At 32.6% G+C, this 17,158-nt stretch overlaps 1 protein-coding gene across 1 annotated transcript; it reads left to right on the top strand.

Moving 5' to 3' along the window:
* The first annotated feature begins 14,253 nt into the window (after positions 1 to 14,253).
* On the top strand, positions 14,254 to 15,896 carry LOC145159428 (Eukaryotic aspartyl protease family protein). The gene has a single exon (XM_079078413.1). The coding sequence runs from the start codon at positions 14,411 to 14,413 to the stop codon at positions 15,782 to 15,784; it is 1,374 nt and encodes a 457-aa protein (XP_078934539.1). The 5' UTR covers positions 14,254 to 14,410; the 3' UTR covers positions 15,785 to 15,896.
* The last annotated feature ends 1,262 nt before the right edge of the window (positions 15,897 to 17,158 follow it).

Consider the following 17,158-nt stretch of genomic DNA (forward strand, 5'->3'; position numbering starts at 1 on the left):
CACATATAAAGCCGCAGTTGGATGGACAATTGCCGATCTTAAGGGAATAAGCCCAGCAGTTTGCATGCATAGAATCATTACCGAACCGTCGACAAAACCATCAAGAGAGACGCAAAAAAGATCGAACCCTAATATGAGGGAAGTCGTGAAGAAAGAAGTGTTAAAGTGGTTAGATGCTGGAATCATCTACCCAATCTCTGACAGTGTATGGGTTAGCCCAACGCAAACCGTTCCAAAGAAAGCTGGCGTCACGATCGTAGAAACTTCAAGTGGTGAAAAGATAACCACTCGGCCGGTAACCGGGTGGCGGGTTTGTATTGATTATCGCAAATTAAATACTGCCACTTTAAAAGACCATTTTCCTTTACCTTTCATTGACCAAATAATAGAGAAATTATCAGGTCAAAAGTTTTATTGTTTTCTGGATGGGTATTCTGGATACAATCAAATACCTATACATCCTGAAGACCAAGCCAAGACTACTTTTACATGTCCCTATGGTACTTTCGCATTCCGACGAATGCCATTCGGATTATGTAATGCCCCTGCCACTTTTCAAAGATTAATGACTAGTATTTTTTCAGACATGGTCGGGGAGTCCTTGGAAATTTTTATGGATGATTTCTCTATTTTTGGATCAACATTTGACACATGTCTCCAACAATTGGTAAAAGTTTTGAAACGTTGCACGGAGACAAACTTGGTTTTAAGTTGGGAGAAAAGTCATTTCATGGTTAAAGAAGGAGTTGTACTTGGGCATGTTGTTTCTGAAAGAGGATTTGAAGTTGACCATGCCAAAGTACAACTCATTTCCTTACTACCACCTCCCACAAATGTCAAAGGCGTGAGATCTTTTCTTGGACATGCAGGTTTTTATAGACGATTCATCAAAAATTTTAGTGCGATTTCAAAACCTTTATGCAATTTGCTCTCTAAAGACGCACCATTTTCTTTTGATGAATCGTGTATGAAATTCTTTCAAAATCTAAAGGGACAACTTTCCCAAGCACCAATATTGCGATCACCTGATTGGTCACAACCTTTTGAAATCATGTGTGACGCAAGTGATTATGCGGTTGGTGCTGTATTGGGGCAACGGGTGAATAAAAAGCCCGTTGTAATCTCTTATGCTAGCAAAACTTTTTCCGATATACAATTGAATTACACAACAACGGAAAAAGAGTTGTTAGCAGTTGTCTTTGCTTTAGACAAATTTCGCTCATATGTTTGGGGGTCAAAAGTTGTTGTTTTTACGGACCATAGTGTTTTGCGTCATCTCATGCAAAAGAAAGATGCAAAACCGAGGCTTATTAGATGGATATTGCTACTACAAGAATTTGACTTAGAAATTCAGGATAAGAAAGGAAGTGATAATGTAGTAGCTGATCACTTGTCTAGACTCCCCATTGATGTATCAAGCACTTTCAAGGAAGAAATTCGGGATACCTTTCCTGATGAACAATTATTGAATATCAATGGATTACCTTGGTTTGCTAATATTGTGAATTATTTGGCTACAGGAAAAATACCAGAGTATTGGACAAAGCAAAAGATGAAACATTTCATGGCACAAGCAAAACGGTTTATTTGGGACAATCCAGACTTATTCAAGATTGGACCAGATCAAATAATTCGGAGATGTGTCCCTGACCATGAAATTCAAGATTTATTGGCTCATTGTCACTCATACGCATGTGGAGGACATTTCAGTGCTCAAAAGACGAGTCACAGAGTTCTAGACACGGGTTTCTTCTGGCCAACAATTTTTCGTGATGCGCATGTGTTTGTTAAATCCTGTTTGAAATGCCAACAAGTTGGGGGGATCTCAAAAAGAGACCAAATGCCATTAAACCCCATCTTGGTTGTTGAAATATTTGATGTGTGGGGAATTGACTTTATGGGTCCTTTTCCAACTTCTTTCGGCAATATTTATATTTTGGTGGTTGTCGATTATGTCTCAAAGTGGATTGAAGCCGAGGCCACCAAAACAAATGATCACCATGTTGTTTGTAAGTTTGTCAATAAAAATATTTTTATGAGACATGGTATCCCTCGTGTGATCATCAGTGATGGGGGGTCACATTTTAAAAACTTTAAATTTGGCAAACTACTCAAACAATATGGTGTGAATCATAGAATTGCCACACCTTACCACCCTCAAACAAGTGGTCAAGTGGAAGTGTCTAATCGACAGATCAAAGAAATTTTACAAAAAACCGTTAGACCTGACCGCAAAGACTGGTCACTTCGACTAGACGATGCGCTTTGGGCCTATCGGACTGCTTTCAAAACACCGATTGGCACAACCCCTTATAGACTTGTTTATGGAAAAGGATGTCACTTACCGGTTGAGTTAGCACATCGAGCATTGTGGGCCATCAAAGAAGTAAATTTGGAGTATGATCAAGCAGGAAAGGAACGAAAACTACAATTGAGTGAACTGGAAGAACTCCGGGATGAGGCATACAATAATGCTGTCACATATAAGTCCAAGATGAAAGCATTCCACGATGCAAAATTAAAGATCAAAACTTTTGAAAAAGGACAAAAAGTGTGGCTATTTAATTCACGGTTAAAGCTTTTTCCCGGGAAATTGAAAAGCAAATGGTCAGGACCATATGAAGTAGTTGATGTCACACCTCACGGAGCGATTGAGATCAAAGATGAAAAAGGCGGTGAGTCATTCAAAGTAAACGGGCGTCGTCTCAAGCCCTATATTTCATCCGCCACACGACATGAGGTACAAGTAGAACGGGTTGACTTTTTACAAGAACAACCCACTTACGTCATCTAGTTTTTGCTTCGAGGTAACACGTCTGGCTGAAGACGTTAAACTTAGCGCTACTTCGGGAGGCAACCCGAGAACTTTGTGGGTATGTTCACTGCAAACCCTCACGAGACTTCACTCGTCCATTAGGGTAACCTAGGGGTTTAAAAGGCTTGTTGCACATGCCAAGTGCAATCGCGATCCTCAGCGAAAATGATGGATTTATTTTATTTGGTGTGTTAGTGGTTTATTTCATTTTATTGTTTAATGGTTTTCTTTTGTGTTTTACATCGAGGACGATGCAAAGTTTAAAGTTGGGGAGGTATACTTAAATGAGAAAAAGGCGACAAACCAAATATGCTGCAATTTTTGGTTTTGATGGAGCCCAACAAGAAAAAAAAATTCAACATTTTTCTCCTATTTTTGAAGATATAAAAGCCTCCTCTACCAAGAACTATCAGGTGATCTCGATTTTTTGTTTGTTTTGTGTGATTTTTTTTAATATAAATAAGAAATTATCCCAAAAAGGAAAGAATGTAATTGTGTTAGTATGTTAGTGTGCTTTTACCAAATTATAGCAGGAAACATAAAAAAACATTTTGAAGCACCAATTAGTATTACTTGTATGGATATAGAAACAAACAATAGGATGCATAACAGTGAGAAAGTGGACTGTAACAGACTGATACATTTCATGCAGTAGATCAGCTTTCTAGAACTTGTTTTAACTCTATTTTAAGAATACTGAATATCAAAATGATAAAGGCAATTCATTTATTTTTATTTTTAGCCAATTAACCCTTAAGCCTACCCATTTGTATTTAAAATCCCTGTTGATATATATCTGTTGTGTTCAAAAAAAAATGTTAAAAATAAAAGTATAGCGTTAGTGAAGGTTAGTTAGAAATATTTTATATTTTTGTAAATGTTTGCAATTTTTGTTTCAAGTTGAGTCCATATATATACACTTTGGGGTTTTGCTGTGCAAAAAAAAAAAAAAAAAAAAAAAAGATTGAAAAAAAAATTAAAAAAAAAAGAAAGAAAGAAAAGAAAACCAGAACCAAGCATTTTAGTTTGAATAACTTTTGTGTTTTTGTTAATAATACAATGTTAATTTGAAATGACATATTCAAATAATGTCATGATTTTTAAGCTGAACATAATCCAAAAAGATTTTTGTCTTATCTAAACGTTTTGAGTCGTGTTAGATAAGTTGTAGATGTTATTAATGTTTGTATATAGTTGTATTGTATTTATCGAGTTGTAATAATTATCTTTGTTGTGCTCTTAAAGTCTAAAAGACCCAAGTCACCAATCCAAAAACACCCCTACCCTACCCTTAGCCGAACATTACAACCTGAAAGTCCTTTTGATTGATATTTAAGTAGTCTCTAAGTATAGGTAGATCAAGCCTATGGTAAAGCGATATCTTTAAATCGACCTTGAGTGTAAACACGTCCCCACTTCAAAGAAAGAAATGTGACCTCATCCTAACACTTATTGCTATATCTTGATCAGGTGGTATTTATTGGTGTTATTTAATTCTGTTATGGTTCCATGTGAAAACTAGTTTATAATTCATATCTTTAGTTTTCAAAAACATCAAAGAAGTTTTCTAGCACGCTAATCAATTACATTTGGATCTTTCTCGGGACGAGAAAGAGATAAGTTGGGGAGGTTTGATCGGTATATTTTACATCACGCTTAATATACTATAATTTATGTAAAATAACCGATTTTATCTAAGAATGGTGCTACTTTGACATGTATTTGAATTATGTTTGTAGGTGGTAAATATGATGAAAATGGTACAAAAAGATGCAAAAAGAAGTTCAAGGAATTACACGAAGAGAAATCAAGATTGAAAACAAAAGAATTGAAGATGTTCGGGTTTGGAAAGACGAGAAAACAAAATAAAAAAATAAAAAATTGTATTTTTAAAATAATTATAATTTAATTAAAATGATTCATTTAGGAAATAATAATTTTATTATTTTCTAAATAATTTAATTTAATTAAATGTATTTTTAATAAAATCAAAATAAAAATAATATATAAAAATCATGTTTTTAAAAATAAAAATAAAAAGAATTTAAATTAATTAATGAGGTTTAATTAAAATAAATTAGTGGGAAATAATTAATTATTTTCTAATTAATTTATAGTAATTAAATTGAATTTATTTAATTTTAAAAAAATGAAAAGGAAAAGAAAAGGCCCCAGCCAAGCCAAGCCAAGCCAAGCCAAGCCGAAGCCGAGCTCAGCCGGAGCCAGCCGAGCCAATCTAAAAGCTTAATATTCCTAGATCCAAATAATTCCATCTTTTTAATTCTTTTGAATTCTTTTTCATAAGATTTAGATTGGATCTTAGATCCAATCTAAAAGCTTAATATTCCTAGCTTTATTTCATTCTTTTTGGTATTTAATTTTCCAAAAATTCACTATAAATACCACCTCAAAATCACCATTTCAAACACACCTCTTACATTCTTACACACCTCTTACATTCTTATACACCTCTTACATTTTTACACACTCTCTTACACACTCATACACTCTTACATACTTCATATACCTCTTATACCAACCTATTTTCATACCACCACTTTCTTTAGGAAATTTCTATATTTTTTTGGAAGAATTTTAGTCTTCCAAATTCTTTTCTTTTTCCAAAGAATTCAAGCCATCAAAGATTCAAGACTTTTCAAGATTCAAAATCAAGACATCAAGAATTCAAGAATACAAATATGAGTTTGTATAAGTCTACAATGTGCGGCTAAATCCTCTCGTGATCGCAACCGGGAGTAGGTTTTAATTCTTACTTATTGTATTATTTTTGGGTGTGAACATTTGAATTTGTTGAATATTATTTGTGGATTTTGTTTATGTTTTTAACATTATAAAATCGTTACACTTATTTTATTCATTTATCAATTAATTATTCCAAGTTTAAAATAATTTTAAGTGATCTCCCCACCGTGCCAAATCATCCAATAGCGGTGTGTAGGACGGAGGGTGCGGTTACACTTATTTTCTATTTTGGACTTAGACTTTAAATGAATCGACTATGAAAAATTAATAACACTCATTTCTAATTCATATAATTATTAATTCTGAAACCGGAAGCGATCATTTTTTTTATTTTTTTTTTTTTTTTTTTTTTATTTTTTGTTTTTTTTATTTTATTTTTTTATTTTTTTTTTTGTTTTTTCTATTTTTTTTTTTTTTTTTTATTTTTTGTTTTGTTTTTTTTTTTTTTTTTTTTACAAGCTAAAATCAACCTTACAAATACAACTAAAAACCGAACAATAGAAAATCATTACCAAAATGGTACATTTCCCTACCCTAACTTTCTTTATCAAGTCCGAAAAAGTAAATAAAAGCAAATTTATAAAAAGTTAGGACTTGACACTTGAAAGTGCATTCTCTTCTCCTGACTTTCTTTATCAAGTCGTTGTTTCTGTATTAAGTCAAACCGACCAGATAAAGTCATCTATCTCCCTTCATCCACTCACCTCCACCACATCACTAACAAATTTCAAATCTCTACAACCCTCACTTGATTTCAACAACTCCTTTGCAACTTCCATCTCACCCTTTTCTTCCAAATACTTCACACATGTCCTCAAAGTAACTTCATTTAGAAGATGAACTACCATTTGATGAAGTATTCACATATTGTTCATATGCATCGTGAATTTGCTCCTTTGAATATGTATTTGACTGATACATCTTTCCTTTGCCTTCAAGCCAATGATCAATGTTCTTCCTTGAAGTCATTCCTTTTTCCCGTGAAGTTTTCATTGTTTCTTTCTTCGTATGATTAGGAAAATTTGGTTTTTGAGGAACAAAATCAACTTTTGGTTTTGTTATAAAAGATTGACTATAATACGTATCAACTGTTGATTTAAAATGTTGACGTTGAAAGAATTTTTGATTTCAATTTGATGTTTTTGAAAAATTTGGTTTAGAAACATTCGAAAACTTTGTTTGATTATTCACTTCAGACCTTGAATGTGTTGTTTGAGAGAAAAGTTGTCTTTTGGTTGAAAAAGAGGGATTTTTAGCTTTGAAAACATTTTTGGGTGATTGTGATTCAAACATCTTTTGAGACTCAACATTCTGCCAAAATATTTTCTTTCTTGCTTGTCTTTTTGAAACGTTGTTTTCCTTCGAAAATTTCTCAATTTGGTCTTTAAATTCCTTAGAGTTTAGTTTGACAACCTTTTCATTTTCCTTTACAACTTGTTTTGAAAATTCTTTTTCAATTTTTGATTTTTCAACCCATTGTCTTTGTGGCTTTTGACGTTGAAACACATATGAATTCTTTGTTAAGTTGTTTTCAACTGTGCTTTGATTTGCGAAAAAACCTTCGTCAGTTGTTTTTGAATTATCCTCTTCAACCAACTTCTTTAATTCTGGTTTGATATTTTCAACATTACCAGTAGTTACGAAAACTTGATTTGGAAAAATGACATCATCTGTGCATTTGAAATTTGGATAAACCACTGTATTTGTTTCAAGATAATGTTCACCTTTTTCATTCATTACTTTTTCGAACTTTTGTGTATCACCATACACTTGATCAACCACAATTCGAGGAGTTTCTTCTTCTTTTGTAAATTTCTTTTCCTTCGAAATTTTCTCTTCATCTTCATCATCACTATCATCAGTTTGGCTGTCTTTGAGATCCACGAAGTTTATATCACAAACTTTCGAAGTTGAGGGTATATCAGTTTCATTTTCAACCATCAAATCCTTAACTTTTTCTTTCCCTTTAGATGTTGATGCAACATTAACAACAAACAACTGAGAATAATCAACATCCTCAAGTTCGCTAATTTCACTAATATTATCAGAATTATCTTCAATATCAGCAAAATTAGATTGAGTATCAGATGTTGAATTCTCAGTCTTTTTCAAAATGTGAATTTGTTCAGATTTAGTCAAAGTTTCATTCACTATGTTAACTAATTCATTCGCATCAAGACATTCATCAATTTTGACAATTCCATATTTATATCTATCATCAGGAACTTTGTCAAAATCAGCTATTATTTGTTCACAATCATACGAAATATTGTCTACCTTGGCTCTTTCGAATGCTAGAAAAGGTAGTAATTTTCTATGTTGCTCTTTACTTATATCACTCGAATGATGTAAATCAGTTAATTTTCTATAAAGTCTTTTAGCTGAGTTACAATATATGTTTCTTTGTGGCAACAATAGTTTAACATCATTCGATAATGTATCCCTATCATACATTATATTCTTTATTTGTAATTCTAAACATTCAATTTTGCTTATTTTCATGTCTAATCTCTTTTTGACCTCTAACAACTCCATTGACAACTTGTTGGCCTCATTGCTAGCAGACACAACAATTGAATCAAAATAAGTAACCGTCTCATCAAAAGAAATTAGTTCAGAATCATAAGCATGTGTAGGAATATTAAAGGATTCGAGAATTTTACGTACCTTTGTTGTCATTGGAGATTTGTCAGCTGCTTTGGATACGAAGCATCGTCCCCTCACTTCGAATTCCTCAACATCTGAATCCTCCTCCATTTTCGCATACAACGCTCCATTCGTTGGATTCCTCATTTCCTCATCGTCTGATCCAGATGACCAGATTTGATTCGTTCCATCTTCATCCTCATTCTCACCCTTTGCAACCAATGACAAATTCTTTGCTTTAGCACGAACCACCTCAAGCTTCTCTGCATAGTATGCTTCATCTTTGATTTTATTCTTCCTTTCATCTTTCTTTCGAAGCATACTGATTCGCACCGTTGCAATAATAACAATCTATTCTTGCATCACCTTTCAACTTCTTCTCAACCTTTCCATCAGCTTTCTTCGAATCTTGCTTCTCAACTTTCTTTTTCTCCTCAACACTGTTTTTACTCATAGAATTTCCTTTCACCTCAGCAAGCTTAGTCTTCGAATTGAACGGCTTTTTGAAAAATTCCTTGACACGATTATTCGAGTAAAATGCTATTGCTTCATCATCCGAATTCATGATAAATCCTTCTTCTTCCTCAGAATCACCATTCTCAGCTTCTTTTTCCGAAATTTTTGACACAAGAGCTAATGGACCTCCCAAATTCAACTTCGATTCCTCAGCAATTTCATTTACTTCAACTTCGTGTGTTTTCAACTGATTGTACAAATCATTGAGAGTTGATGTATCAAAACTTTGCTGATTCTTTACCATCATACTCACACTCCTCCACTCTTTTCGAAGACCCATTACAAATATGAGATTGAATTCCATTGAAGTCCTGGTAATTCCATAGCGATTGCATCGATAGATTAGCTCATTCAGACGATCATAGTAAACTTCAATTGTTTCTCCTTCTTTTTGTTTGAAGTCTTTCAGCTCAACCAAACATTGTTTAACTGAATTGATTTTTGTCTTCTCACTTCCTTGAAATTTATCTTTCAGATTGTTCCAGATTTCCTTTGCAGTTGTACAACTCCTAATGTAATTGTACACAACTGGAGGTAAAGCACCTCGTAATTCCCTCATACACCTTTTCTCCAATTTCTTCAGACGATCACCTTGATTATTAACACCAGAACTTGTGGATGAAGATCCGATTGGTTGAACATTCACTAGAACATTGATATTTCCAGTGATACATGTCCATAATTCTTCATCAAGACCATTCAGATAATTCTGCATCCGATCAGCCCACTGATCATAGTATTCAGGGATTAGCATTGGAATTTTGGTTGATGATCCTAACAGATGAGAAAACGACGTCATTGAATTGAGATTGAAACTCGTCATTGTTGTACGGAAGATGATTTCGAGAAGTTTGAAAAGACTTGTGAATTTGAAAACAAAGTGGATGAATTAAATCAAATTGATGAGAATAACACTCGATTCAACAATTCAAATGCAGAATCGAATCACAGACTAAGATCTAGACAATTTTTCACTTTCAAAAAGTGCGGAAACTTTTGAATCAAAAAGTTGATTCAAAAACCTTTTGAATAACGTGAAAATTAGATCAGAGATATGATTCCTGCTCTGATACCAATTGATGAACCAAAGAATCGAGTAATGAATTAATCAGAGTATGAATTCAAGTATGAATGTGAGATTTGAACACAGAATGTAAATATGATCTGTTATGCTCTATTACGCTTTCGAATTCTTTACAAAGTAAAAGAGACAAGTCTGTAAAAGTTCTTCTCTAACTCTAGTAAATAACCCTATTTATAGGGAACTGAAAGCGTAAAAAAATATACTAAGGGATAGACACTAAAGCTTCGAATATAAGTGCCCTAGTAAAATACATTACAAAATATTCGAAGAGTCCAAAACATACTTCGACTAATTACAACAATTCGACCCTTACATGACAGCTTCTCATACTATAACATATATACTATAAAATAACTAACAATACAACATATTCACATGTGAATTTGTTTTGCAAAATATAATATAATACATAAAATAAACATGTGAATTTGTTTATAACTTTGTAAATTAAACATGTGAATAGTAATAAACAAATATGTTGCCTTTTCATCATATTCTTTCTTTACAAGGCTATCATCAACTTTTATAGGAGTCACAGATTTTTTGTATTCAATCATTTTAAGTCTTGGACTCTGTCTTATTTCTGTTCATGTTTTAACAAAATTAATGAGAATTAATTTTATAATATCAAATTCAATTATAATTTTATAAATACTAACATTGAGTTGTTTTCTTTTCAGGTGTCTTGAAAACAAATTTCTCTTGCTTCATCGACTTTTCGTTTTTGTTTTTTGAAATCTTGGACTTTATATGATTTCTGTTCATTTAAAAAAAACATTAATGATAACTGATTTTATATATTAAAGTAAATTATAATTTTATAAATACTAACCTTGTATTGTTTTCTTTTCAAGTGTCTTCAAAACAAATTCATCTTGCTTCATCAATTTTTTTGTTTTCTTTTTTTTTTGAATCTTATCACCTTCTAAAGTTTTTTCTTTTTCAACGTTTTCATCACGAGTCTTTTCATCTTCATTTTTTCTTAATTAATTAACAATTTCCACCATGGTTCTCCTTGCGGTGTTTTTGGTATATTTTTTTGAACCTTCAACTACACAATGTGAAATTTTTAATGTCAATGTCAAAAATATACGTAATATTATGAAATACATGTCAAAATATATATAATTCAACATGTGATGATCAAATTGCAAAAACTTTTAGAAATTCACATTGTGAATTTGTGAGGCTATGAGTTACATCAAAGATTCACATTGTGAATTTATGCATTTCATACCAAAACAGTTTGATGTTCACCAAGTGATGTACACATACACATGGTGAATCTTTTCACTTATTTTGTGCATAGTGAAAACAAGCGAAAGTTGTAATCACCTTGCACAATTTTTTTAAGAGATTCACATTGTGAATCTGTGAGAATGTGAGATATACATCGAAGATTCACAATGTGAATCTCTACATTTCATACCAAAAAAGTTTGAGATTCACCAAGTGATGTACGTACATGTACACATGCTGAATCTTTTCACTTATTTTGTGCATAGTGAAAACAAAGCGAAAGTGATAATCAACTTGCAAATTTTTTTTAAAGAGATTCACATTGTGAATCTGTGAGAATGTGAGATATACATCGAAGATTCACATTGTGAATTTATGCATTTCATACCAAAACAGTTTGAGTTTCACCAAGTGATGTACATACACGTACACATGGTGAATCTTTTCACGTATTGTGTGCATAGTGAAAACAAGCGAACATGGTAATCAACTTGCAATTTTTTTTAAGAGATTCACATTGTGAATCTGTGTGAATGTGAGATATACATCGAAGATTCACATTGTGAATTTATGCATTTCATACCAAAACAGTTTGAGGTTCACCTCTTGATGTACACATACACATGGTGAATATTATCACGTATTGTGTGCATAGTGAAAATAAGCAAAAGTGGTAATCAACTTGCAATTTTTTTTAAGAGATTCACATTGTGAATCTGTGTGAATGTGAGATATACATCGAAGATTCACATTGTGAATCTCTGCATTTCACACCAAAACAGTTTGAGGTTCACCAAGTGATGTACACAAACACATTGTGAATCGTTTCACGTATTGTGTGCATAGTGAAAACAAGTGACAGTGGCAATCAACTTGCAAAAAAAAAAAAATTTAAGAGATTCACATTTTGAATATGTGAGAATGTGAGTTATACATCAAAAATTCACATTATGAATTTATGCATTTTATAGCAAAATATTTTGAGGTTCACCAAGTGATTTACACATACACATGGTGAATCTTTTCACGTATTGTGTGCATAGTTACAACAAACGAAAGTGTTAATCAACTTACAAATTTTTTTTAAGAGATTCACATTGTGAATCTGTGAGGCTATGACTTACATAAAAGATTCACATTGTGAATTTATGCATTTCATACGAAAACAGTTTGAAATTCACCAAGTGATGTACACATACACATGGTGAATTTTTTTCACTTATTTTATACATAGTGAAAACAAGCGAAAGTGGTAATTAACTTGCAGAAAATTCTTTAAGAGATTCACATTGTAAATCTTTGAGAATTTCATATATACATCGAAGATTCACAATGTGAATCTCTACATTTCATACCAAAACAGTTTGAGGTTCACCAAGTGATGTTCACATACACATGGTGAATCTTTTCACGTATTGTGTGCATAGTGCAAACAAGTGAAAGTGGTAATCAACTTGCAAAATTTTTTTAAGAGATTCACATTGTGAATCTGTAAGGATATGAGTTACGTCAAAGATTCACATTGTGAATTAGTTTTTTTTTAATAAGTGTGTAGTATATGATTAGATATTTAGTTATTTTAATCTGAATGTGAATGTTCTAACCTGTTTTTTTATCTTGAATATCTTCAATTTTTTCACTTGTAGTTGAAGGTAGAACATCTTTTAGATTTCTTGTCAATTTCATTCTTTTCTTATTATCCTTTTTTTCGTTGATCTTTTCTTCATTTCTTGTTTTTGATTAATAAATTAATTCAAACATCAGTTTCATGATATGAAAGTTATGATTTATTCATATAATTCACAATGTGAATCAGGATTACAGATGAATTTAACATAACATTTATTCACAATGTGAATTCATTGTGAATCAAAATATTACCAATGCAACTCTTTATAAAATTACAAAGAGAAGCACAATAAGAGATACAATATCAATTAAACATAGATGCTCAATGTGAATTTACACAATATGAAAAAAAATCAAATGTAAATGATAAAGCACCTGTGAATTCACAATTTGAATCAATGATATGTTAAATTGATATGTAATCATGATTCACTTTGTGAATTGTCAAAAAATGTAATACTCAGAAACATTGAATTTTTTTGAAATAATCAAATGTAAATCACAAAGCACACTGTGAATTCACAATGTGAAATTAGTTTTTCAATTTAATGAATAAACTCAGAAACCACTTAGATTCACAAAGTTTTAGGAAATTACGGTTTGTAATTTAGATATTCATGATTTCTGTATCGATTTGAAGAAATTTAAATCATTAGGTTTTTGGTAATTATACAAATTCACAAAAGTTCATGAAATTAGGGTTTCGATTTAGTTAATAAACTGAGATTCGAGTTAGATTCACAAAGTTTTAGTAAATTACGGTTTGTAATATAGATATTCATGATTTCTGTATCGATTTGAAGAAATTTAAATCATTAGGTTTTCGTTATATATACAAATTCTTAAAAGTTCATCATCTGAGGGTTTCAAATCAGTCTAAAACGATTTTGTTAATAAAATAGTATTCACAGATTCATCGAATACATAATGTAACAGATAGTTTAGATTTTTGGTTTTAAAATTTATCTATCGGAAAATTTAATGTTTAAAATGCATTAAATGAGATAATGGGAAATGAATAGCAGTCAAATATATCTTCTAGATTCATTTTTACGAACTATTCGGCAAGATTGACTGTGGATATTGACTGCATCGTCGCCAGCGATGCGTTTGAAATCGATGTTCTTCGGTGAAGTAAAAGATCGCTTTCAATGAGAAGGTAAAATCGATTTCACTGAGATGTGATACAGATGAACTAACGTCGTTAATTCACCGTGAGAATTAATAAGTTTTAGGTTGACGAAAAGGCCCCCTTAAGTTCCGTGTTTAGTTATAATCAGCTGCACACTATTGTTTTTCACACTTTTACAACTCAAATTCCATGGCTGTTAATTTTTTTGATCCAACTATCTTAACAGGTTCCTCGGTTCCTTCACACATATTGGTTCTCTGAACCCCTCCATATATATATATATATATATATATATATATATATATATATATATATATATATATATATATATATATATATATATATATATATATATATATATATATATATATATATATATATATATATATATATATACACCTACTTGTATGACTCAAGTTCAAAGTTCAAACCATCTTTACCAGCTTTTTTCTCCAATATATTCTGCGATCTATTCTTCCTCTTTAGACCATTTCCCCTTCACCTTCCCAACCGTAATCTAGGGGAAATTGTTGGATCAAACTTCCATATTCATATATATTGCGTATAGAGATTCTTATCCTCTTTCATGGCTTCCGTACGTCTCTTATTTTCTACCCTTCTATTCACCATCTTCTGTCTGCAACTGCTTTTCCTTTCCCCAACCCTTTCCACGTCCAGGCGCGTGCTGCACAATCATGTCACTGACCAAAATGAAGCCGGGTTTAGGGTGGCCCTCACGCATGTTGATTCCGGGAAAAATATGACGAAGTTTGAGCGTTTACAACTCGGTGTAAAGAGAGGTAACCTCCGGTTAGAAAGACTCATCAATAACATGATGGCTAGATTATCGGTTGAGTCAAGTTCACAAGTAACGTCACCCGTTCATGCTGGAAACGGAGAGTTCTTGATGAATTTGGCTATCGGAACTCCCCCAGAAACGTACTCTGCCATTATGGATACTGGTAGTGACCTCATTTGGACACAATGTAAGCCATGCACCAAATGTTTTGATGCACCAACACCCGTTTTTGATCCGAAGAAGTCATCGTCATTCTCTAAGGTCTCATGTTCGAATAGTTTATGCAAGGCGTTACCAACTTCGGATTGTGGATCAGATGGCTGTGAGTATTTGTATTCTTACGGGGATTACTCGTCGACACAAGGGATTTTAGCAACAGAGACGTTTATGTTCGATAAGGTGTCCGTGCCGTCGGTCGGGTTTGGTTGTGGAGAAGATAACGAAGGTAGTGGGTTCAATCAAGGTGCTGGGTTAGTAGGGTTAGGAAGGGGACCTTTGTCTTTAGTTTCACAGCTCAAAAAGTCAACATTTTCTTATTGTTTAACCTCCATTAATGATGATACATCATCAGGAAACCCATCAAGTACTCTCGTAATGGGATCTTTAGAAAGCCAAATAGCAAATGATAGCGTTTTCACCACTCCATTGATCAAAAACCCATCACAACCATCCTTTTACTACCTTTCACTCCAAGGTATTTCTGTCGGAAACGTTGATTTACCTATCAAGAAATCGACTTTCGCAATCAATTCAGATGGGACCGGTGGGGTCATCATCGATTCGGGTACAACCATTACGTATCTTGAAGAATCTGCTTTCGATATGCTGAAGAAAGAATTTGTTTCACAAACGAATCTGAATGTAGATAACTCGGGTTCGACTGGTTTGGATTTATGTTTTGAGTTACCTTCAGATGATGGTTCAGGGGAGATGTCGATCGAGATTCCCAAGCTAGTGTTTCATTTTGATGGTGCGAGTTTGGATTTGCCAGGGGAGAATTACATGATCGGAGATACGAATGCTGGAGTGGCGTGTTTGGCAATGGGGGGTTCAAGTGGAATTTCGATATTTGGAAATATTCAACAGCAGAATATGATGGTGGTTCATGATCTCGAGAAGGAGACCTTGTCATTCATTCCAACTAAATGCAATCAGTTGTAGGTTTTGGTTAGATTGGTATGCTGCATGTTCTACTTATCATATTTTATGGGTTTTCAATATGTTATTGTTTTTAGATTTATGATTTGAGAAAACAAACATTTGTTTTACAAAATGATCTTCTACAAACATCATTTTGCAGTTCAAATATACATGTGAGTTTCATGCTTTTTTTTAATCACCAAACACTCAAACAGAGACCGATCCAGGACTTTTCATTGTTGGGGGGATATTAATTAGTTATATGATCGAGGCAGGTTTAAATGTTTAAAATCGGTTCGGGTCAGGTCGAAACGACAGCAAAAAGAAAAAACATTCCATCCAGATGTTGGTGCTACCCTTTTAAAGAATCAGTAATCATACAATATTCTGGCCAAACCAAATAGAATTCACAATTTATGAAATTTCTCAAAACATATATATACTACACATTATCAAAACAGTCACTTGAATAGTATATTATTATCACATACTTAAAGTTCAAATAAATGAAAACAAAAATTTATTATCCCAACTGTACATTTTGTATTACTCTCGGGCTGATCTAGTCTCTTTTCATATCAGTCTCACTAAGTTCCACTTTGTTTAGATCGACCTTGGACGGTCTTATTTCAAACTGTTCTTTTTGCGGCCGGTCTCGATATTTTTCGGTCTTGTATCATTGTTCTTATGTGTGCCTTTTTCAATTATACGTTATGGTTTTTTCAGTTTGGTTTCTAAACTTTTGGGTTTCCTTTTGGTTTTAGTTTCTCTGTTAACAAATATATGATTAACACATAAATGATATATTACGCTTTAATATAATTGATATATTAAAATGTAATAAAAGAAAAATGGAAAGAAAAAAAAAAAGTAAGAAAAAATGACAATATTGATTCACATTGATGGGTTGAAGGATCTTGGCAAAAGCGAGTTAAATCTTTTGCAGCTAACTAGCTTTCAGTTAAGCCTAAAGTTGTAAAGTATAAGTTTAAGTTTTTGGTTTTCTTAGGATCGGTCTCCAACCGGTCTCGAAGTTTTTCAAGTTTGTTTGGGACGTGTTTAAGAAAAGTCTGGTCCTTTTCTTATCTAGCCCTTTTTCGGACCGATCTCGTTCTAGACCGATTTGGTTTTGATCTATTATTGGATCAGTTAGACAACGATCTACAGGGCCGATTCTAAGATATTTGGGACCCAGGACAAAACGAAAAAAATGCCCTTAAGATTACAAAAAGTTATATAATAATTAGAACTAAGTTAATTTCTTTCGAAGCCTTTTGGTAATAGACAAGCCTACGCCTTTTGGTAATAGACAAGTCTACGGATCGTAAATAAAAGTAATTTATTACAAAAAAATATTATTTTGTAGATTTATATGTAAATAATTTCAAATGTATT

Source organism: Lactuca virosa, chromosome 2, assembly GCF_052849685.1.
Source record: "Lactuca virosa cultivar CGN04683 chromosome 2, Lactuca_virosa_CGN04683_v6, whole genome shotgun sequence".
NCBI lineage: Eukaryota > Viridiplantae > Streptophyta > Magnoliopsida > Asterales > Asteraceae > Lactuca > Lactuca virosa.